This window comes from Bubalus bubalis, chromosome 10, assembly GCF_019923935.1.
Source record: "Bubalus bubalis isolate 160015118507 breed Murrah chromosome 10, NDDB_SH_1, whole genome shotgun sequence".
Classification (NCBI taxonomy): Eukaryota; Metazoa; Chordata; class Mammalia; order Artiodactyla; family Bovidae; genus Bubalus; species Bubalus bubalis.
The window spans coordinates 95,949,534-95,975,093 of NC_059166.1; the positions used below are offsets into that span (position 1 = coordinate 95,949,534).

At 37.4% G+C, this 25,560-nt stretch overlaps 1 protein-coding gene across 3 annotated transcripts in view; it reads right to left on the bottom strand.

Moving 5' to 3' along the window:
• ADGRB3 (adhesion G protein-coupled receptor B3) overlaps positions 1-25,560 on the bottom strand; it is an 884,190-nt gene that overhangs the window by 64,637 nt on the left and 793,993 nt on the right. For all 3 annotated transcript variants that reach the window (XM_044924546.2, XM_006078271.4, XM_006078270.4), the window contains exon 21: positions 1,376-1,526. In XM_044924546.2, the coding sequence (XP_044780481.2) occupies positions 1,376-1,526 (151 nt within the window). The remainder of the gene's footprint in view (positions 1-1,375; positions 1,527-25,560) is intronic.

The following is a 25,560-nucleotide window of genomic DNA, read 5'->3' on the forward strand; positions in this document are numbered from 1 at the left end:
ACCAAGTTTGTCAGAAAAAATATCCTCTTCTGGGTCCTAAGCTGAAAAGCTAACAGTCTTCATTCCATATAATTTAGATTAACTTTTTTCTAAATTATTATGTTGCACTCTGCCATCATGAAACTCATATGCCACTATTCTGCCCACTCTCAGACTTCCTCACAGTCTAGAACCATTGGTTTAGCTTTTTCACTACCCTGAATAGTTTAATATTAGCTGTAAACCTGGAGACCCTGTAAAGCTGTACACCCTTCTCCTCAAGATCACCTTTGGTAATGATGTTAAATAATTTAGCTAAGATTCCTGTAAATTGCTATTCTTTATACTTCAAGGGAAGTCTTCATTTCCCTACATACTGTAGTTCTTGGATCTAGTCAAAGCCTGATTCAATACCATTCCAGCTTTAGATGGTCTTTATCATGAAATTCAGACAAAAATTGTAACACAGTGTAAGAATATTGCATTCTCCAGTCTCTTCTTAATGGCTTTCCCACTTGCCTGTGCAGACACAACAGCCCTTGGCTGAAATCTGATGGATAACCTTGGTGCTCTTGGTCTTGTGTTTTTATAGCATGGATTATTCTGACATGGTAATAAGTCCACTTATTTGTGATTCTTTAGGCTACCTCTAGCATTCATTTGTTATATCTTTGGTCCAAATTTCCTCATTTATTTTTAGTGCAAGTCTTTTGAAACTCAAAGGCAAACATGAAAAAATCCTGAGCTTTTTCTAAAACTAGTTCTTTAATTAATTAATTCTAATTAAACTAAATGAATTCATTAATTTCAGTTAAACTTTAGAATTGGCCCTTTGAAATGTATAGGTCCTCCAGATTCCCATTTCATACAGCACTGTGAGAGGAACTTTTTCTAATGAAAAATTAATTCATTCTTAGCCTGTCAGCAATTTTTGTGTTTCCTTTGAGAACTCCATGGACTATCCATGTGGTTTCATTCATGGTCTAGATGACTTTCTCTTGCGTCATGAATAGCTCTCTTGAAATGGACTCTTTAAAGCTTTCTGAACTTTGCACTGCACTGGACTTCTTAAGACATTTTGCATTTTCAGAACCTATAGTAGAGAATACTTTTGATTTCTTGCCTGTATATACCTTACATCTCATTTACTGCCATGTGGGCACTATTGATTACCAACTGACCAGCTATGTGGCCATCCAGTATTCACTCTTTTTAAAGCTCCACAACCTCAAAGAATGTTCCAATATGACTAACATCCTATATTTCCACTTCGACATACTAAATTAGACACAAAGAAAAGTAGCCTGGGGATAATCACAGCTTCCAACTTCATTCATTACAGCAGTGTTCAAAGTCATTTTAACAAGAGCATGAAAGGGAACAGCAATATGCTTACCCCATCCAAGGCACAAAAAGCGTTTCCTTATAAGCCGTGTTCTAATTTTTCCAGTTACAGCCATATATGATTGCCACGCTTCAGTCAAAACCCAACAGAATGAAGCCAGGAAGAAAAAGTGCAGAAATGCTGTGGTGGTCGTACAGATGCTCTGTGGAAACAGAAAAGACTCAACTCAACATGGGGGGGATCATGTGTCTTTCAGAGGGTTGTTAATCTCCAACTCATTGCTTTTACTTCAAATATCTACTTCTTCTTTGTGACAGAGTAATTGTTTACAGAAATTAGAAACCCTGGACTCTCTAAGCTGTACAGTATCTTTCAGAATAAAAGTTCTAATGTCATTTGTGTGCTCAATTTTTTATGAGAAGAAGCCTGAATGTAAATTTAAACTCAAGGGAGATTAAAGTTACTACTTTCCTTGATTTTTTTTCTTGAATCATAATTATGGGAATGGTCCTTTCTTTGGTTTAATATAAGTTACAGACATCTTGCATAATTCTTTTGGCTACACTGTTCATCCCTTCTTTTAAACCAATAATGCTTTGCTGTTTTATCTGCTGATGTTCAGATTATATCACCAGTCTCTCTAAAGAAAAAAATTACTTTGCTTTTATACAATGTGATATTCAAAGTATAAGAGCAAAGTACAAAAGGAGGTTTCGCTAATAGCCTACAATGAAAATAACATATGTATTTTAAAGTACTTAATACATTGTGTGTGTACACAGTCGTCAGTCACGTCCAACTCTTTGCATTGCCATGGACTGTAGCCCACTGCTGCTAAGTCACTTCAGTCGTGTCCAACTCTGTGTGACCCCATAGACAGCAGCCCACCAGGCTCCGCTGTCCCTGGGATTCTCTAGGCAAGAACACTGGAGTAGGTTGCCATTTCCTTTTCCAATGCATGAAAGTGAAGTCGCTCAGTCATGCCCGACTCTTTGCGACCCCGTGGACTGCAGCCTACCAGGCTCCTCCATCCATGGGATTTTCCAGGCAAGAGTACTGGAGTGAGGTGCCATTGCCTTCTCCAAAGGGGTGGAGGGTTAATGAGATATATATATAGGAAGCCCACTAGGCTCCTCTATCCATGAAATTTTCCAGACAAGAATACTGGACTGGGTTGCCATTTCCTTCTCTAGGGGATCTTCCCGACCCAGGGATCAAACCTCTGCCTCTTTGCGTCTCCTGCCTTGGCAGGTGGCTTCTACCATTGCACCACCTGGGAAGATACTTACTAACACATTGCTCTGTGTTATTATACATTGCTCTGTGTTATTATATTATAAGGTATGTCATAATCAAATCATTTTGAAAAACTAGTCACTGGCAGTACACAGCCATGATTTCATAGATATGCTTCTTTGTATAACTTAATCAATTAAATGTGTCACCATTAGTTACTTATGACTCCTCTGCAAAGACGAGCAGCTTCATTTGGGTAAAGGCTGCTACTTACTTCATTACTGGTATAATTTCTTTGTGTAAATCTTGTTAAAATGCAAGTCTTTGTAAACTTTCCTTTGTCAGTTTCAGTCTTGGTTAGTTCCAAAAATTGAAAAAAGGAAAACATGGAGCTACAAAAAAGATCACTAAAAACTCCTAACAAAGAATTAAAAGTATTAATACAATCCCACCCTTCTCCCTCCACTCTGATCCACTGTCTTTAATACCTTAGCCCAAATTATTCATATTTTTAATTCTTTCAAAATTCACCAAATGTTCAGTCCTTCTTATCCTACAGAAAGACCTTGATCGTGTTTATCTCATCAGGTTGTTTTAATGAGGAGGGATAATAGAGGGATAATATACAGATGCTGAGTAGGACTATAGTAGGCACTCAGCAAGTGCTTAACCGATTACAACCATAGTCATTATTTTAAGTAGAACAAAAAAAGGGTCTTATCAGTTTTCAGCTTGGGGTTCCTTATCTCACGTGGTACTTAAATATACTTGGTGCTTAAGTTTATTCTTATAAAACTAATAATTTTCAGTCTGAGAAAGTCATGGATTTCCAGCATCCTCTTCCTCATCAGTTTACTCCTGTTTCAGCCAGAATGTAGGAGATTTACCCAACTCTGATTCTTTCTGTATTTGAGACACTGAGACTTTTCCCAAGTTGAAGTTTAAACATCTGCAGGCTGATTACTTTGCTCATTCCTGATCTGCAGTCTCTTGCAGATTTGAACTTCAAAGATAACTTTTTTCCATTCCTGAACTAGTTACATGTTCTAATTCACCTGTCATTTCTTTCCATCCTTTTGTCTCACCTCAGTAGCTTGTGTTTATTGATTTATAAACTATCAATACATGGTTATCTAAAACAATGTAAAATGCTGAATTATTTAAAGGCTAAGTGCTAGATGCATGGAAATTTTGTAAGAAATAATAAAATACTCAATATCTCAATATAGAGACTTTTAATTTGCTATCTCTATATTATGTTTATTACTTTGGGACTTCCTTTAATTCTGATACAAATTGACATACTAATAATAAAAATAATTTGGGGCTATTGACATTCATATTTTAATAATTCATGTCTCTCTGGACAAAGATATGGCCACAACATGTAGGGGGAATAAATGGTAACAGGAGAAGTAAGACCCTATGGGTGGACGTATTCTACTATGGTCAGGTGAATATTCATAAATGACTAAAAAGTGCTCCAAGTATGGAGTTAAGCTGTCTCAACCTAAGCAAAGTGTATATGTGAACTGAGAGGTCTAAAGTCAAGCGTGCAGCAAAAACCTATGATGCTGGGAGAGAGAAGGAGCTACATTCTGCTTCATTATCATATGAAGGGTCAGTATAAAGTCAGATACTGCACTTCATGAAACACACATTGATCTTTCTACTGATACATTCGCTAAGTTGTCTTTTAAAATACAACTTTTATAAACAGCAGTCTTCAAGTAAAGTCTGTTATTTGCACATTTGTTTGCACATCAGTTTCCACAAAGTGGCTATTCTAAGTTTGGTGTTCAGGATTTTTTAATTTCTTTTCTGGTAGAACCTAAGTCCCATCTCAGTAACCCATAGAGATCAACCATCCTTTGGATCCTGCAGTACTGGGATTTTTTCACTTTTTAAGTCAAACGTTGACGTTCCTTTTATGTAAGTGTTGATATCGTGCCATCTGCTCACCTCTTCCTACCCAGACACACTAAGGTGACCTCTGCTCTCACATTGTCTTCTTATTCAGCGTGCGTGTCTGCTCTAAGCTCCACCACAGCTGGGAGTTCACAGCTCACCACTCCGAACACAAGACTCACTAGCTCCTCCAGCTCTTCAGTCAATTCTTCGACTCCTCGCCAAACCTCAGTGTGGTCCCCTTCTACAAATGACGAGTGTTGCTGACAAATATTAGAAAACTTGAAAAGGTACTTAAATTGGCAAACTGATGGTGGTTTATACCTATAGACTTCACATACACTCTTCATCCCCAATCCATAGGAATGATAGAAAATGTTTCATAAAATAACTGGAAAGAAAAATATGTAAACAGTGGTAGACTAGCTACTACAAGGAGTGCCTGAAAAACAAAAAGTCAGTGAAGGTAGGATGAATACCAGGGTTAAAGCTACCCATTAGGAGCAGAGATTAAGACATGGAAAGTAGGAGATTTAAGATATATGGATGGCACAGAAGTTCAACATCTGTTTAAAAGTATTTTCAGAGGGGAGAAAAAGGGAATTCTGGGAAAATGGAGCATTTAAAGAAATCTTATGGGGAAATTTCTCAATAACATTAAAGATTCTTTAGCTGAAAGATAGCTAACACACACACACGTACACACACCCTAAGATATATTGCAATGAAATTTGTGAACATTAAGAATAAAGAGAAAATCTTAAAAGCTGTCAGAATCAAAAGATAGATCACTTACAAAAGAATAAGAATCAAACTGACATTGGACTCTTTGTGAGCCACCCAGGATACAAGAAGACAATAGACTATCTTCAATATTTTATGGGAAAATAACTTTGTTGAATTCAACACATAGCAAAACTATTATTCAAGGAGAGGTAGAAATAAAGACATTTTTAGAATGGTAAGGAACTTTGAAGTTATTACCTTAAGAATTGCTAGAGAACATAAACCAATATTAATAAGAAATCCAGAAGTGCAGAATGAGACAAAAGCTAGTCTCATGAATATCAATATTAAAATAGTCTAAACAAATGCTTATTAAACAATAAAATATATATTGATAACATAGCCACTTGGATATAAAACTCAATTTATATTCAAAAATAAACTCAGTCTTATTTTATTTGCAGGAATATTTCAGATACTGATTAACTCTAGATTAGAAAAGGATGTTTGAACATCTATGTTAATAATGTTAAGGTTACCACAAAAGGCAGAAACAAATAATATATTTGCAAAATAGTAGAAAAATAGAACTAAGAAAAATTTATCAGTCCAATTAAAGGTAAGCAAAAGGACAACTAGAAAATACAATAAACAGAAAAATCAAATGACGATACAGAAATTTCCAATTACAGAAATCACAATAAGTGGGAAAGCTTTAAATTCACTAGTTAAAAGTTAAGAATTTTTATCCCAGATAAAAAAAATCCAGTAATGAATTTATAAGAGACCTCAAATGCAATGACATAAGAAGACTGAGAATAAAGAGATGAAAGAGCTATATTAAGCAAATGCTAATATGCAAAAATCAGATGTCACGATGTTAATATTGAAAACAGCATTAAAAGAGATGAAGGAGTTTTCATACGGACAAAAGGAGCAAGCCATAAAGAAGTTTCTAAAGTAACATATTTCTATGAAACTCATAAAAATTTTCCAAAGTATATGGAACAAATATACAAAAATACTTAGAAAACTGCAAGGATAAATGTCAAACTAAGTTTAAAATGAAAGACAACCTATAGCTCTCAGAAAGTCATGGAAAATGTGGAGAAAAATAGTAATATGGAATTCTATGATGATCATAAAAGTGATTAATCTTTTTTAAATATTATAGATAAGAAACAGAGCATGTACAATTCTTTAAAATACAAATAGAATATTTACAGAAGTTAACTAGTCCTAGGACAGAAAGGAGAATAAGATAAACTTAAGAAGTTTGATCACACATAGAACATTTTCACAAACTATAGTACAATGAATTTAGAAATCAACATTAAAATTCTGTACATCTTCGGGGGGAAACTTTTAATAACTAAGGATTTAAAGAGAAATTAATATCCAAATTACAAACTATTTAGAACTGAAAAACAAAAGAAAAACTTGTGCAATTTTGGTATGACAGTACTCAGGGTTACAAAAGTCTTAGATAGAAAACAATACAAAATGAAAATATATAGGCCACTTAAAGAAATCAGAAGGAATTTAACAAAGGCAAAAGCAGAAATTACAAACGAAAACTCTTAAAGACAGTAAAATTGATCCATAAAATCTAAGCTGATTTGAGAGGCTGATAAAGCAGCTAAATCTTTGGCTATTGTGATTTTTTTTGAGGGTAGAGGAGAATGAAAAATAAGTAACATTGAGAATATAAAAACTTTTTTAAATTATCATAAAAGAACAGCAGGCACTGTATATATAAAATTGAAAACCTATGTAAGATGGACATTCTTCAAGGAAAACATAAATGATCTCAATAGGACTGAGAGATAAAAAATTAATCTTAGATAAAATGGAAAGTTAATAAAAAGTAATAAAAGAAATCTTCAAAAATGATAAAAATTGCAGAAAATTTTACAGGCAAATTCTAACAAATGTATATATAAGCTGCATTTTATAAAATATTACCAGGTCAAAAAAATAAAAAGATTAGATGTACCTGACTCATTTGACAAGGCTGGTATAACAATGACACCAAAATGAACAAGAAAACTATAAGCTTTGATACTTTCACTTTTCTACATAAATGTGAAAGTATTAAATAAAAGATAAAATCTACAAATACAGAAAAAAGATAATAAATCACCATCAAGTAAAAGTGTGTTTACTAAAACAGGATGATTTCAATATTAAAAATGACCTCAATATAATTTATTATATTAATATTAATGAAGACAAGTAATCATATCAAGAAATGTGAAAGAATTTGATAAAATTCCGGTTATCACTTAAAATATCTTCATTATATATTAGGAATAAAGGAGAACATTCGTACTTAATAAATGTTATCTCTCCAAAACTTATGATGAAAATTGTATTTAACAGTGAAATATCAGAAGCATTCCCATCACAAATAAAAGCAGTATGGCCAACATCACCTCAACTATTCTAAATTGTTATACGAGGTCCTCACCAAAACAATACAAGAGAAAGCAATATGAAAGGAAGAAATAATATTGTCATTATTTTATAAATATATCTCCTTACTAGAAAACACAAGAAGATCCATTTTTTTTAAAGTAATGGAAACAATAAGGAGAATCAAGAATGCGGCTGGAAATAAGATCAGCATACAAAATTGTATTGTACAGTGAGATCAATACTCAAAACTAACTTCCTAATGCACCGACAATGTCTACCGGAAAATGTAATATAAAATTTATAATGAATCATGAAAGATTCATATCTCTTCTCCTTCCCAAGCCATGTTGAAATGACCAAGTTTCAAGCCCCAGGAAAAAAGAGAATAGGCTGTAGATAGGAGTGCTGACATTCAGAAGATGCTGAGGGAAGAAGGGGTGACTGACTTAGAGTGGCAGAGAGTTACATCCTAAGTGCTTAGGGGTAGACAGTGGGGGTGGAAATTACGATTGTAATGGAGCCAATTCACTCTGAAGACCTTCTGTGGGTTTAACGCTTTTAGATAACACTTTACTCCTCCAGAAGCAGAAGGAGGACCTAGTTTTGCATGGGACTGAAAAAGAGCCAGGTTGGCTGAAAAATCTACATGCAGAAGAGCTGAAACTGTTTCCTTCCAGCTCAGGGCAGCCTAGTGTAGTCACGGTGAGGTTTAGTTTCTGGAAAATTCAGTGGCTGGGTTCTGAACTCAGACACCAGTTTCATTAGAGGTACAAGGCAGATACAAATGTATGCATTAACTATTGGCTCCTCACTCTAATTCTGCTTCATTTCTACTCTCAAATTGCCAGCAGGTCAGAAAAGTCCCAAAGGGGAAAAGTCTTCATACTCTGGCTCATCCTTGATTAATATACTACACAACCTTTCAAAAAGTCTATCTACCCTAGTAGAGAGCTTCAAGTCACTTTTGAGGACCTTGCTTTTATATATATAAATATACAGAGACAGAGAATCAGATAGCTGAGGTTATCTTCCAACATGAGAGAAAGAAAAACAAAGCCAGCAAAGAAAAAAAGAAGTGAGGAGTGAGGAGAGATAATAGGGGCAACCAAAAAATAAAAACTTCTAAAACAGATTAAGTCATTCAGAAGCTGAGAAAAGATATTGCACCAAAAACCAAAATCACTAGGGAAATATTATCAGATGAAAGAAAAATTCCTTATTCATATTAACAACTATAAAACACCTCAAATACATTTAGCAAAATGTACAGGAGGTTTATAGAGAATTATAACATTTAATAGAAGAACAAAAAACAAGACATTACTAGTGTGTGAGGTGAGGGCAATTGTGCGGTAGTTTGAGCATTCTTTGGCATTGCCTTTCTTTGGGATTGGAATGAAAACTGACCTTTGCCAGTCCTATGGCCACTGCTGAGTTTTCCAAATTTGCTGGCGTATTGAGTGTAGCACTTTCACAGCATCATCTTTTAGGATTTGAAATAGCTCAACTGTAATTCCATCACTTCTGCTAGCTTTGTTCGTAGTGCTACTTCCTAAGGCCCACTTGACTTCACATTCCAAGATGTCTGGCTCTAGGTCAGTGATCACACCATTGTGATTATCTTAGTCGTGAAGATCTTTTCTGTACAGTTCTCCTGTGCATTCTAGCCACCTCTTCTTAATATCTTCTGCTTCTGTTAGGTCCATACCATTTCTGTCCTTTATTGAGCCCATCTTTGCAAGAAATGTTCCCTTGGTATCTCTAATTTTCTTGAAGAGATCTCTAGTCTTTCCCATTCTGTTATTTTCCTCTATTTCTTTGCATTGATCGCTGAGGAAGGCTTTCTTATCTCTCCTTGCTATTCTTTGGAACTCTGCATTCAGATGCTTATATCTTTCCTTTTCTCCTTTGCTTTTCACTTTTCTTCTTTTCTCAGCTATTTGTAAGGCCTCCCCAGACAGCCATTTTCCTTTTTTGCATTTCTTTTCCATGGAGATGGTCTTGATCCCTGTCTCCTGTACAATGTCCTGAACCTCCGTCCATAGTTCATCAGGCACTCTCTCTATCAGATCTTGTCCCTTAAATCTATTTCTCACTTCCACTGAATACTCATAAGAGATTTGATTTAGGTCATACCAGAATGGTCTAGTGTTTTCCCTACTTTCTTCAATTTAAGTCTGAATTTGGAAATAAGGAGTTTATGATCTGAGCCACAGTCAGCTCCTGGTCTTGTTTTTGCTAACTGTATAGAGCTTCTCCATCTTTGGGTGCAAAGAATATAATCCATCTGATTTTGGGGTTGACCATCTGGTGATATCCATGTGTAGAGTCTTCTCTTGTGTTGTTGGAGGAGGGTGTTTGCTATGACTAGTGCATTTTCCTGGCAAAACTCTATTAGCCTTTGCCCTGCATCATTCTGTACTCCAAGGCCAAATTTGCCTGTTACCCCAGGTGTTTCTTGACTTCCTACTTTTGCATTCCTGTCCCCTATAATGAAAAGGACATCTTTTTTGGGTGTTAGTTCTAAAAGGTCTTGTAGGTCTTCATAGAACCGTTCAACTTCAACTTCTTCTGTGTTACTGGTTGGGGCATAGGCTTGGATTACTGTGATAATGAATGGTTTGCCTTGGAAACAAACAGAGATCAAAGAATGCTCAAACTACTGCAAAACTGCACTCATCTCACAGGCTAGTAAAGAAATGCTCAAAATTCTCCAAGCCAGGCTTCAGCAATATGTGAACTGTGAACTTCAGAATGTTCAAGCTGGTTTTAGAAAAGGCAGAGGAACCAGAGATCAAATTACCAACATCCACTGAATCCTCGAAAAAGCAAGACAGTTCCAGAAAAACATGTATTTCTGCTTTATTGACTATGCCAAAGCCTTTGACTGTGTGGACCACAATGAACTGTGGAAAATTCTAAGAGTGGGAATACCAGACCACCTGACCTGCCTCTTGAGAAACCTATATGCAGGTCAGGAAGCAACAGTTAGAAGTGGACATGGAACAACAGACTGGTTCCAAATAGGAAAAGGAGTACATCAAGGCTGTATATTGTCACCCTGTTTATTTAACTTCTATGCAGAGTACATCATGAGAAACGCTGGGCTGGAAGAAGCACAAACTGGAATCAAGATTGCCGGGAGAAATCTCAATAACCTCAGATATGAAGATGACACCACCCTTATGGCAGAAAGTGAAGAGTAATTAAAGAGCCTCTTGATGAAAGTGAAAGTGGAGAGTGAAAAAGTTGGCTTAAAGCTCAACATTCAGAAAACTAAGATCATGGCATCTGGTCCCATCACTTCATGGGAAATAGGTGTGGAAACAGTGGAAACAGTGCCAGACTTTATTTTTGGGGGCTCCAAAATCACTGCAGATGGTGATTGCAGCCATGAAATTAAAAGATACCTACTCCTTGGAAGGAAAGTTATGACCAACCTAGATAGCATATTCAAAAGCAGAGACATTACTTTGCCAACAAAGGTTCTTCTAGTCAAGACTATGGTTTTTCCAGTGATCTTGTATGGATGTGAGAGTTGGACTATAAAGAAAGCTGAGTGCTGAAGAATTGATGCTTTTGAACTGTGGTGTTGGAGAAGACTCTTGAGAGTCCCTTGAACTGCATGGAGATCCAACCAGTCCATTCTAAAGGAGATCAGCCCTGGGTGTTCACTGGCAGGACTGATGCTAAAGCTGAAACTCCAGTACTTTGGCCACCTCATGCGAAGAGTTGACTCATTGGAAAAGACCCCGATGCTGGGAGGGATTGGAGGCAGGAGGAGAAGGGGATGACAGAGGATGAGATGGCTGGGTGGCATTACCGACTCGATGGACATGAGTTTGAGTGTACTCCAGCAGTTGGTGACAGACAGGGAGATCCGGTGTGCTGCAATGCATGGGGTTGCAAAGGGTCGGACATGACTGAGTGACTGAAGTGAAGTGAAACAAGACATAAATAGATGGAAAATATGTACATGAATTGGGAGCTTCAATGTCATGTAAATGTCAATCTTCTCCAAATTGATAAATATGCTCAGTGCAATTCCCATCAAAATTTTTTTAAGTTTGGCAAGTCACTTTTAAGTCATGGAGAAAACCAGATACAGAGAATTGTCTAGAAGTCTAAAATGAAGAATAAAGCAGGATAGAGGTTTTCCTAAAGGCATAAAACAGAATAACATGTAGTTAGATGATCACTACCCCCACCAGGCATATGATGCTTTAGAGACACTAAATAACTTGGCCAATGTCTCATGGTTACTAAATAAGGAGGAGGGGTTAACACTGACTCCAGAGCTTGTGAAAATCGCTCAGTCTTTGTGGACCCATGAGCTGTAACCTGCCAGGCTCCTCTGTCCATGGAATACTCCAAGCAAGAATACTGGAATGGATAGCCATTCCCTTCTCCTGGGAGCCAGCGTGAGGATCTCTGCCTGTGGCAAAGGTCATGAGGAAGGAGGCTCGGCATACACAAAGGTGGGATCGAGCCTCAGGAGTCCCCCTGGAAATTCTAGAGCATCTACCCCCAAAACCAGAGTCTGCCTACTTTACTGCTTTGTACTCTCACCTACACCTCTCTGACTTTACGGGGGGCTGTCCCCCACCACCTATCTCGGAGAAAGAGTTAACTTACAGCTCCAGTTAATAAAGTTTCTGGGTGTGACAAGAGTGTTTTAGTTCACAAACTCCTTTGGAAGTCCTCTAGCCTGCCTGAACAGGTTCTTCCGGCCACTGTGATTGTTCAGAGCCTCCCAACCTTGAGAGGCATGAGATGTTCTAAACTGTCTAAATACAGATTCCTTTGAGCAGTTAAAAGATTGATTAGAAATTGTATTGGTGAAGGGTTTTTCACTTGTTGGGCCAATGTTTGCTGCTAAATTTCCATATCCCTTACCTACTGTGTCCCTGGCAGTGTATTGATTAATATAGTTGGTGTATAGAAATGTAAGTAGTAGCTTTAATGTTTGTAACCTTGGACTCTTGAGTTAATTCTTTTTTTGTTATAGCCCACCACACTTTTGCCCTATAGGAATGCAACTTTATCTAATGCTTTCAGAAGGTGGCGCCTGACTTTAGAATAATCACCTTTAGAGAAAAATAAGTTTTCTGAAGAAAGGGTCATAAAATGTTAACAGGCCTCCTGGCCAGAAGATGATGTAAATCACCTAAACTTTTGCACATGATAAGTTTGAAAGCCTGGCTTCGATAGGGATCAAGGACTGCTCTCCTTGTGTGACTCTACCCCTTCCCTAAGGTATAAAAACTACTTTGGAAAATAAAGTGCGGGCCTTGTTCACCAAAGCTTGGTCTCCCCATGTCGTTCTTTCTCTCACCTTTTGGCTGAATTCCCATCTGGCGCATGGAGGCTTGTTAAGCCTACTAATTTTGCCTGGGCTTCTAAGATCTGACTGGGGAGGCCTTAGTGTCTCCTCTCGTTCAGGAGAATGGGAGGATGCCTGCGGCCTACGTAGGTGATGCAAACTCCTTGTCTTGGAGTTTTATTGGCTTTCCATGTAAACCAAGTTATTCAGCCTCTTTTCTTCACTGAATTTCTTCACTGAGCTATCCCTATTTAGCCACTCTTTATATCTTTAATTCTATCGTATCCTGATTGCCGAAGCTGTCTCCCCTTCGAATTCCCTGGATCGACCGGGGCTGGACCCTGACACCCTTCTCCAGGGGTCCTTCCCGACCCAGGGATCAAACCCCAGTCACCTGCATTGTAGGCAGATTCTTTACCATCTGAGCCTGCAGGGAAGCCCCCAGAGTTTGTGCACTTCCTCAACTACCATAACTGCACTGCTTTTAGATGGTATTTTTTGCTCATTAATAGACTAATCCTCAGTTTTTTCATTCTTTTCAGGCCTCAATTTCCCTCCTAACTCTTATATCAGATGAGTTTGCCTTCAACATTGCTGATGAGGTACAGACCACAAATAGTACTGACACTCTTCATATTCCATGGGACCCTTAGCTTCCTCTACACCCTCCTCCTTTCCAGAGCTGACATAATAGAGCTAAGACAAAGGTTCACACACTGCTTCGTTGACTGTAAAAATGAGGATACCAACAGCACCTACACTGTAGGATTGTTGCAAAGGTTAAATTAATATGATTTATGTGAAAAGCTTGATGCACAGTAACTACTCTGGAACTTACATTTGGTCAACTCTATACTCTCTCCCTTTAATTAGCTCCTATATGCTTATAAACATAACCTCCTAGCCTACAAATCTGTTAAAATATTTATCTTCAACCAACAAACTAATCAATCAACCTTCTTTTTATTGACTTTTTTTGCACTGGTTCTCATTGGGTTGTTTTCTCTCTTTCCAACTGTCAAATTTCTTGAAAGGTTAATCTGTTTATCAATTTATGACCAGCTCACGCATTTCCTTCCTATCATCCAGCATCAGCCCTGAATTGCCCTTCCACAAGAATCACCCACAACTTCCTAATTTCCAAAGCTCATGAATGAAATTTCTTTTTAGTTTGCCACAAAAACTCTGGACCTCAACATTCTCACTTGTGAGAATGTCTTTACCATATGACCCTTAAAGGCTTCCCTAGCTCTAAAATTCTACAGAACTATGAATACTCTCTAATGAAAGATTTTATCAGGATACTTTTTCTTGAACTAATTTAGTTCTTAATTAACTTTGGACATTTATGTTTTCCCAGTAAATTATTGGGACTTCCCTGGTGGCTCAGTAGTAAAGAATCCACCTGAGAATGCAGGAGGCACAAAAGATGTAGGTTTGATCCCTCGGTCAAGAAATTTCCTTGGAGTAAGAAACATCAATTCACTCCAGTATTCTTGCTTGTGAAATCCTATGGACAGAGGAGCCTGGCAGGCTTCAGTCCATGGGGTCACTAAAGAGTTGGACATGACTTAGTGACTAAACAACAAAGTATCCATTTCATATATATTTTCCAGTGTCTTACTATCTGATTGTATATAATGTTCTCATAAGTTTTAAGAAATACCATTTGTTTATTTCTAAGATTGCATATCTGTTTGTTACTTCTTACTAGGTTTATCAAAGATGTCTGTTTTACTAATTTATTTCAAACCTTAATGATTCTTTAATTCCAACTTGAGAAATATTTTACATTATTACAGTGATGAATTTTTCAAAGTGTGAAATATAATTATTTACTCTGTTCATTTGGCAGATCTTCAAAAATTCTAAGCACAAAATACTGTGCTTACCTTATTTTCAGCATTCAAATAAATCAGAGAGAAGGGTGTTAACTCTGAAAATAAGTAATCTTAGAAAATTATTTTATAAATGCTTCAAAAAGCTAAAGAGAAAATGCTTTTCATGAGAGACACATGATATAATAAAACATCCATGGAATAGAGAATGCAGATAAACCTGATTTTGTTACAAACATGAAAAACAGAATATTAAGATGAAGCATTCCAGTAAAATACTTATAAACTCTCAAACACTATCAATATCTGTATACTTTAATTGCAGTATTTATGGAAAAATCAAGAATTATTGCAGTTATCACAACATTTTAGCAATCTTAGACAAAGTGAAATAATCCTTAATATAAACAAATTCTTGTTTGAATTGTTTTAACTTTCCTGTATTCACACACGGAATTGTCCATAATAAATGAATTATAAATATGTATATTTTGCTGCTGTTGCTGCTGCTAAGTCGCTTTAGTCATGTCTGACTCTGTGAGACCCCATAGATGGCAGCCCACCAGGCTCCCCCGTCCCTGGGATTCTCCAGGCAAGAACACTGGAGTGGGTTGCCATTTCCTTCTCCAGTGCATGAAAGTGAAAAGTGAAAGTGAAGTTGCTCAGTCGTGTCCGACTCTTCGTGACCCCATGGACTGCAGCCTACCAGGCTCCTCCATCCATAGGATTTTCCAGGCAAGAGTACTGGAGTGGGGTGCCATCGCCTTCTCCAGTATATTTTGCTATTACCATGCAATAAAACATGTACAAGACACATACAATATAATTTTTGGATGCACCTATAACTCTTTCCATATGAATATTGCTACAGCTCATCACCATCATGATTTTTAAAGACAGTTCTTTAGAGGCTACACTAATAATTTCCTATTTATAGATTTCAGAAAGTGGTAGTTCTTAGGCTAAAATGAATTATTGTGAGGGTGAAATAAGATTATGAATAAAAAGGGATTTACAAAAGGAAATAAATAACCACACATACAGTAAGTACACAATAAAATTCTAGGTGCTAATTGGTAAAACAGACTTATTTAAAGATGTTTTACTACATTGTAAAAGATGAAGATAAAACTAACTTGTCAAGAATCTCCTTGATCTTAAACATTAATTTTACAGCAATGCTGCTGCTGCTAAGTCACTTCAGTCATGTCCAACTCTGTGTGACCCCATAGACGGGACCAGGTCAATATTTATAATGAGTAAATGAAGCCCCAGGAGGTGGTATCTGTAGCTGCACAGGTAGCAGGTGAAGAAGCATGGCATCTTTTCATGCAATACACTGCCTTGTGTTGCAAAGAACCTGATTTCACTAATATTTATAAATATAAATATGGTGTTACCATATCATTTCAAGCCACCAAAAATTCTTTTTGAAATAGTGTATAGGTTTTAAATAAACAGATGTTACTAGAAACTAACAAGATGATATATGATTTGTCCTCACTGTTCAAATCACTGTCAACTCAAACAGAAAAATGCACCATTTAAAAGTATAACTTTTCAGTAACAAACTTTGGTGAGGATGTAGAAGAGGGAACCCTAGGATACTGTTGGTGGGAATGTAAATTGGTGCAGCCATTGTGGAAAACAATATGGCAGTCCCTCAAAAACCTAAACGTAGAGCTGCCCTATGATTCACCAATTCCACTCCTGAGTATATGTCCAAGAAGATGAAAACACTAATTCTGAAAGATACATGCACGCCAATATTCACTGCAGCATTATCTACAATAGCCAAGATGTGGAAGCAATCTAAGTGTCCATCAACAGATGAATGGATAAATACTACTCAGCCATAAAAGCATATGAAATGTTGCCACTTGCTATAATATGGATGGACCTGGGGTATCATGCTTAGTGAAATGTCAGATAGGTAAAGACAAATAATGTATATTACCACTTATGTGTGGAATCTAAAAAATAAAACTAAAGAATATATAAAACAAAACACAAACAGACTCACATATATAGAGAACAATCTTGTGATTAAAAGTGGGGATAGTGTTGGGGCAGAAGCTGGGGATTAAGAGTTTGGCAAGCTACAAACTTAGGTAAACTACAAGGACATATTGTACAGCACTGAGAATCCAGCCAGTATTTTTAAGTGGAGTGTCATCTATAAAAAGATTGCATCAGCATATTGTACATCTGAAACTAATATAGTAATGTAAATCAGCTATATTTTAATAAAAAGAAAAAATTGCTGAGAGAGTAGATTTCATATTAAGTCCTCTATTAAAGAAAACAACAACAAAGAGACACAGGCAACTTTGGAAAGCGTAGGGTGCATCCACTACCCTTGATGGTGCTGATGGTATCATGAGTATTTGTGTCTCTTTAAACTCATCATATTGTGCACATTAAGTATGTACAGTGCTTTATTTATCAATTAGATCTCAATAAAGCTGTTTTATAAAAGCATAATTCTTCTTATACAGATTTCATTGACACATATGCAAATATTGAATGGGATGAATCAATAAAACCAGTAAGCACTATGGCCTTAAACATCATCATTTCACACAGTTAAATGAAAATTTTATTGTATCAAGGATTCAATCAGAAACTTTCTGTTAATGTCACTTTATTTGACCTCCCTCATTCTATAGTTGCCATGATGTGCTACATCAACAGCAATGTCACTTGTAAATAACAGACGGATGTCTCTCATAGGCCCAAATACTTAGATTATGCATTGTTCTCTTTGGAGGCAATGGAAAATATCAACAGAAGAGATGTGATGGACTTCAGTTCTCTCTTGGAAACTCTTGGCTCACCATTAAAAGTTGTAATACTCACTCAAAACCAGTAGCACAAAACTATGATGAGGAAACATTATATTATTATCTCTCTGATTCATCTTCTCTGACAAAACATTGAAGAACAGAAGACATTGCTAATAGAAGAAATTGCTAAACAGACATGTATGATATGCAATAGTTGATGATTACTGAGCGACTTGACTTTGAATTTTCACTTTCATGCATTGGAGCAGGAAATGGCAACCCACTCCAGTGTTCTTGCTTGGAGAATCCCAGGGACAGGGGAGCCTGGTGGGCTGCCGTCTGTGGGATCGCACAGAGTCAGAGACAACTGAAGTGACTTAGCAGCAACGCTTCAGTCATCTCCGACTCTGTGTGACCCCATAGACAGCAGCCCTCCAGGCTCCTCCATCCTTGGGATTCTCCAGGCAAGAATACTGGAGTAGGTTGCCATTTCCTCCTCCAGTGCATGCATGCGACCCCATAGATGGCAGCCCACCAGGCTCCTCCGTCCCTGGGATTCTCCAGGCAAGAATACTAAAGTGGGTTGCCATTTCCTTCTCCAGTTAATGAGTAAAGGAACCATATCAACATTTGCTAAACATGAATACCCAAAACAATGGTAATTCTTATTTCCTAGATTTATATAATTTCATATTAAAATAAAGCAGTACTATTAAAAAGAAAATAAATGCTAGATAGATGCCAGAGACAGAAGTGTATTCCACAGATGTCAAAAATATGGATCTTGGAAAAAATATGTTCATAATTTGCAGACCTTGGAAAGTTTGTCACAAATAACATGGAAATCTGGTTCTTTGAAACATGTCCGTTGGGAATCCAAACATTTGTACATCACACACAGCAGATGCTTCATTATATACTGTTATCTCCAGGCTTAGGAAATAAAAATTTTATTCAAAATAAAATTTAATTAGGCCACTTACTAAATAAGGCCAAGAGTTCATCTAAAGCCTTACTAATAACTTGAAATCTTCAAAATGTGTTATAATCTCTATTCCAATCTCTTAAAAATAACTCACATTATATTCTGTATCTGTAGAGGAAATCGTTCATCAGTGAGTTTGCATCCTCTGGTGTAAGCAAGCACCATATACAGTTGCTCAAAAAGGGGTAAGAGTAACTCGAGTGTAAAGTTGCCTTCAGTGTATAATAGCAGAGCAAATAAAACCCTATAGCCTTGTTGCTAAGGTTTCTATGTTTTGAAGACATTTCTTCGATGACTTGGAAGGCAGAGGACAATGACAAGAAGATATTTTTAATATCAAGAAGACATTTATTTATTTACTGTTTATTAAGTTTAGTCAACAGTCTATTTTGTGTTATGAGACTATTTCAATGTGGACTGAAAACAATTTTTGATCCAGAGACACCATGATGTGAAAGGGTCCCAGATTTTGTAAGCAGGCTAGTATTTATCAACCTTGAGTGGACAGAGTTATCTCCTAGGGAGCTCTGAAAAAAATATGCATCTATTAGTGCTATTCCCTAAGACTCTGATGTAATCAGTCTGGGGTGTAACCTCTCCATTTTAGAATTGCTAAGGCCCCCCTTATGATTCCAATGTGCCTCCAATATAGTCAATGGCTCCAAACATGTGACCTTGCACCAATTACTCAACGTCTCATAGCTTCAATCTTTCATCCGTCAGATAGAGGTGAAATATCCAGTACTATATAGGTTCATAAAATTACATATAATAGATGCAAAGTGCTTAGCTCTTTGTGGGTTCTGAAAAGGATTAGTGACAATGACTATCCATGAGAATTCTCAACCCATTACAGTAACTTACCTGGTCTTAGTTGGTTCCTAAAATTCTAGAAAGACTAACAAAAATGGACCCCTCTGCTATGCATTCATGTTTTAATTTATAATGCCATTAGAACTGATATACTTCTTTATAGAGCCTCTTATGAAAAGAGAATCAAGCACCTAACAATGAATAGTGTGGAAAACAAAAACAAGCAGAGTAATGCCGTCCTTCGTGGCATTGAGGAGGAAGCCACACTCCGCAAATACCTAAGGGAAGAGGCCTGATGCTGAACAACAACCCTCACTGGTAAGTAGCGCAGTTCACTCAGCCAGTTATGGGTCTCTGGGAATGATGAGTTACAGAAATCCCAATTCTCCACAGGACCAGTTTTGACCTTGAGATTGCATGGTTCCATTTGTGCTCGCCTTTTAGATATCTATTTCCTTATCTCTGAGCCATTCAGCTCCAGATATTCCAAGTCCAGTCTAAAAACAAACCCTTTTACCTTTCCTCTCTAGTTAGCTTCTCTTTCTGTGTTTGCTATCAGTGAAACAACACCCTCATGCTCAGGTAGAAATCTAGATATCATCCTTATAATACCACCATATCCAACCAATTACCCATTCCTCTTTGAATACATTCAATTGGGCATATCTTTCCCTTTCTTGCTTGCCTTTTTTTTTTTCCTCAGCTATTTTTAAAGCATCCTCATACAACCACTTTGCCTTCTTACATTTCTTTTTCTTGGGGATGGTCTTGCTCCCTGTCTCCTGTACAATGTCACGAACCTCCGTCCATAGTTCTTCAGGCACTCTGTCTACCAGATCTAATCCCTTGAATCTATTTGTCACCTCCATAGTATAATCAAAAGGGATTTGATTTAGGAGGTCCAGGGAATAGCAAGGAGAGATAACAAGGCCTTCTTCAACGTACAATGCTAAAAAATAAAGAATGGGAAAGACTAGAGATCTCTTCAAGAAAGATATCAAGGTAGCACTTCATGCAAGGATGGGCCCAATAAAGGACAGAAATGGTATGGACCTAACAGAAGCAGAAGAGATTAAGAAGAGGTGGCAAGAATACACAGAACTATACAAAAAAGGTCTTAATGACCCAGATATCCATGATGATGTGGTTACTCACCTAGAGCCAGATATCCTGGAGTGCAAAGTTAAGTGGGCCTTAGGACATGTTGCTACAAAAACAAAAGCTAGTGGGGGTGATGGAATTCTGGCTGAACTATTTAAATCCTAAAAGATGATGCTGTTCAAGTGCTGCAATCAATATGTCAGCATATTTGGAAAACTCAGCAGAAGCCACAGAACTGGAAAAGGTGTTTTCATACCAATCTCAAAGAAGGGCAATGCCAAAGAATGTTCAACTACTGTGTCATTGTGCTCATTTCACATGCTAGTGAAGTTATGCTCAATATTTTTCAAGCTAGGTTTCAACAGTACATGAACGGAGAACTTTCAGATGTACAGGATGGATTTAGAAAAGGCTGAGGAACCAGAGATCAAATTGTAACATGCGTTGGATCATAGAATAAGCAAGAGAATTCCAGAAAAACATCTACTTCTGCTTCATCGATTAAGTTAAAGCCTTTAATTGTGCGGATCAAAAGAAACTGTGGAAAATTCTTAAAGAGATGGCAGTATCAGACCATCTGAGAAACGTGTATGCAGGTCAAAAAGCAATAGTTAGAACAGCTGACTGTTTCATAATTGGGAAAGGAGTACAACAAGAATATATATTATCACCCTGCTTATTTAACTTCTATGCAGAGTATACCACGCAAACTGCCAAGCTGGATGAATAAAGCTGGAATCAAGATTGCCAGGAGAAATATCAACAACCTCAGATATGCAGATAGTATCATTATGATGGCAGAAATTGAAGAGGAACTAAAGAAGCTCTTGATGAGGGTGAAAGAGGAAAATGAAAAAGTGGGTTTAAAACTCAACATTAAAAAAAAAAAAAGACAAAGATCATGTCATCCAGTCCTATCACTTCATGGCAAATAGAAGGGGAGAAAGTGACAGATTTTATTTTCTTGGGATCCTAAATCACTGTGGATGGTGACTCCAGTCATAAGATTAAAAGACACTTGCTTCTTAGGAAAAAAAGCTATGACAAAACCAGACAGTGTATTAAAAAGCAGAGACATCACTTTGCCAACAAAGGCCCATATAATGAAAGCTATGGTTTTTCCGGAAGTCATGTACCAATGTGAGAGTTGGACCATAAAGAAGGATGAGTGCAGAACTGATACCTTTGAACTGTGGTGCTAGAGAAGACTCTTGAGAGTCCCTTGGGCAGCAAGGAGATCAAACCAGTCAACCCTAAAGGAAATCAACCCCGAATACTCACTGGAAGGACTGATTCTGAAGCTGGAGCTCCAAAACTTTGGTCACCTCATGCAAAGAGACAACTCATTGGAAAAGACCCTGATGCTGGGAAAGATTGAAGGCAGGAGGAGAGGGTGGCAGCAGAGGATGAGATGGTGAGATAGCATTGCTGATTCAATGGACATGAATTTGAGTACACTCCAGGAAACAGTGCAGAAAAGAAGAGACTGGTGTGCTACCATCCATGGGGCCACAGACAGTCAGATACAAGCTAGCAACTGAACAACAAAAAAATTGGAATACATGAAATAACAACATATTGACTCCACTGACCTCTTTCTCCAACCTTAGCTAGGGCCACTATGCACTCTCTCCTGAACTCCTAGTGGTGGAGTGAGCTCTCCCTGGAGAGAGCACCCTTCTGCTGGCTGTACCTCCAGCTCCTTCAGCAGCTCCAGAGTAACGTCAGCAAGATGTCCCTGTCCCCTCCCCTCAACAAATTAATCGAGGAAAGGTCTTAGGATATCCCGGGCAGGTACAAAGAGGAAAGATGAGGTGTAGTTCTCAGTACTTTCATATTTATTCGAAGGGGGTATGAAGACAAGATTTATTTTCACAATCAGAAATACTAAATTATGTGTGAATGTTATGTGAAGAATCCAGTAGAGAGAGCAATTGTGAATCTGGAGTGACAGAAAACTGATAACATCAAGTTTGGGAAAAAATTTGACAGAAATGCAATCTGAAGCACATGAGAACAAACCTTTGAGAAGGTCCTGGTTTAAAATAGGGAAGAGAAAGACTGAGTGAAATGTAGATAAGGTGGCATATTTGTGGTGGGAAGGTAAGATCATTCCTCTCTGTGATGGCTGGTGGATTCTTTCTGGAAGAGGGGTTGAGACAGATGCTGAAGTTACAGAAGTAGGAAGGAGGTCAGAGGTTTGAGTACATTCAAAGAGTCTAATTCTCTCTGTTGAAAACTGGAGAGTGAGATAACATGGAATTGCTAGACAGCTCTGAAGCCTCTATCCAGCTGAATGACCATGCATTTATCTGCTCATCACCACCAGAAAACCAAAGACCTAGAGCACAGACCCCTGTCCAACTCTGAAACAAGAATTCCAGCCCCCTGCAAAGGCTTCTTTCTGAGTATTTTATTGGGTTCCATCTTCCGTGGACCACCCAGTACACACAAGCTTCCGTTTCCTCCCCCTTGAACTTCTCATTCCCCTCCTCTTGCTGCCGTGTCCTCAGAAGACTGAACCCAGCTCCATGGAAACAACTCACACTACTGCCAGGAGCAAATCGAGATTTCAGTCCACGGTTTGGGGTATTCTGAAATCACACTGTATCAGACCCCTCATTCTGAAGCAGGACGAAGATGTGTCTCAAGCTGCTTCTTATCTTTTAATAAACAATTACTTCTGAAAGTTCGGAACCCTACCAGGCTAGGTTCTCAGCTTCTCAGCATGTGGGACAGACGACTATGGTCAGAGTGTTGTGGTCCAGACTGGACAAAAATAACAGCTGGCAGAACAAACTATTTCTAGTACCATTACTTTTATAAGAAATGACTAGTATTTATGGAACACACTCATATATTAGCAAAGAATAGTTTAGCCCAGACAGAACCAAGGTAATCTTTTCTTTTTCTTTAGCATGTCTTAATAGGCTTTGCTGTTGAGGAATTTAGGGTCAAATATTTCTTGAGGATCCAGTGTATGCAAAATCTTGTATTAGGCAAGTTACAAGCATTTTATACAAGAACATAAACATATAAATTATTTAAGTATAACATACACCTGCAAGTAGTTATTACATATGTGTGCATTTAGAAGGATTTCTAAAAGGAGCAAGATCAAGAGGGTAAGGACACTTCAAGTACTGAATTTAAGTTGTTGGGTTTTTTGTGTGTGAATAAAACACATTCTTAAAATCACTTAATTTCTTTTGTCAATACAGAATAATAGCTAAATTTTATGAGGACAATTCACTTTTAAATCTGGAGCTCAAATGATACTAGCAAAAAGTTGATTGAAAAGAAGGAAGTAAAAATATTATTTTGCTTTATTTTCTGGGCATTAAAAATTAGCAGCATATTACATAATAGCCTCACACTTTGTTTAGAAATGGTGACAGCTGAATCACAATGTTTCTGGGTTGGCCAAAGTTTTGTTATTAAGCTCCTTTGGTTTAATATGACGTGTCATACCTATACCATTTGCTTTTATCATATTTAAATTTTTTATGTAAAACCAGAAAAGCAAAAAAGTGTCAACAGGAAGAGAAGCAAAATTCAAAAGGCCATTAAGTCAAAAATAGGTCTCACTAAATATTTTAAGTATAGTCCTTTATTCTTATATCATGACTTTAAATTACACAGTTTAAAGTAATGTGGATGAGCTGAGAAACTCCCTGTGTTTTTACTGGCAAGTAAGAGCACAAATGAGAGAGATATGGGCTCAAGGCTGAGGGGGAGAGTGTGAGGAGGGGAGGTGGAGGAGTTGAAATGTGTTCCCAGTCTCCTCTAGAGAGCTATAATTTCATTCCCCTCATTCTGAGAGGGTGAAAACTGCTCCTCTCACCCCACCTCCGACCTTGCCGCCTCCTATTCTGCTGCATGCATTTTTGCCTTCCGAGGAGAGGCGTGGCAGCAAAGTTAGTATTGGAGGAAGAAAGAGAGAAGAAAGGAAACGCAGTTACATCCGGCAACCTGTCCTCCTCCTTTGACTACAATGTCTTAATGCCAGGATTCCTCAAGAAGAGAGCTTTGCTGCAGAAGCAACTCAACTCCAAGAAACCAAATATTATATAAATAATGGTATCATTCAAATCCAGCTAATATTACATAAATAATATCTGTCTTTTCTAAGTACCTACTTATTTATCTTATTCAATTCAAAATGAGTTGCCAAGTGTATGTTTCTAAGAGAAATCAGATTATGATTCATATTCAGTTCTGAATTACAGGCTCTCAGTGCTTGAAATATTCTCTTGTAGTAAATGAAGCATTTTCAGAGGAATACACATTCTTTCAGGTTTCTAGGATCCCATTTAATCCATGACTATAGCAAATAATGATTTTATCTCAGAATAACATAACACGTATGAATTGAAAATAATTTTGTCTTGTTTATTATTGCATGATCTTCTGGAAACATATTTTTATGCCAATTTCATAGATTATAGCTTATAAGGGGAGAAGGCAATGGCACCCCACTCTAGTACTCTTGCCTGGAAAATCCCATGGATGGAGAAGCCTGGTAGGCTGCAGTACATGGGGTTGCTTAGAGTCAGGCACGACTGAATGACTTCCCTTTCACTTTCATGCATTGGAGAAGGAAATGGCAACCCACTCCAGTACTCTTGCCTGGAGAATCCCAGGGACAGAGGAGCCTAGTGGGCTGCTATCTATGGGGTCACACAGAGTCAAACACGACTGAGGCGACTTAGCAGCAGCAGCAGCAGCTTCTAAGGATCAGGGATTTTTCATTTTTTTAAATGTCCAGTGGAATATCTGGCCCATAGATTTTATCTGCTAATTATTTGCAATATTAAAAAGTTAAGAAAATAGCTCTGTTATCAATAATTTTAAAATTATTGGTCTGAATATTTAATCTGTTCCTTGGTGGTGATTAAGTGTGAGGAGTTACCTATCATTACTTTGTGGGGATGATAAGCTTCCTTTGATACTTGTTCATTCCTTGCTTTCATAACAGGATCTCAAAAACAAAACAAAACAACACATGTGGTCACGTGGAGCTTCAGAATAAAGACTGAATTTTTCAGTCCTTTGTTTTAAGGTTATATGATTAATCTTATAATCATAAAGTTATGATTCTT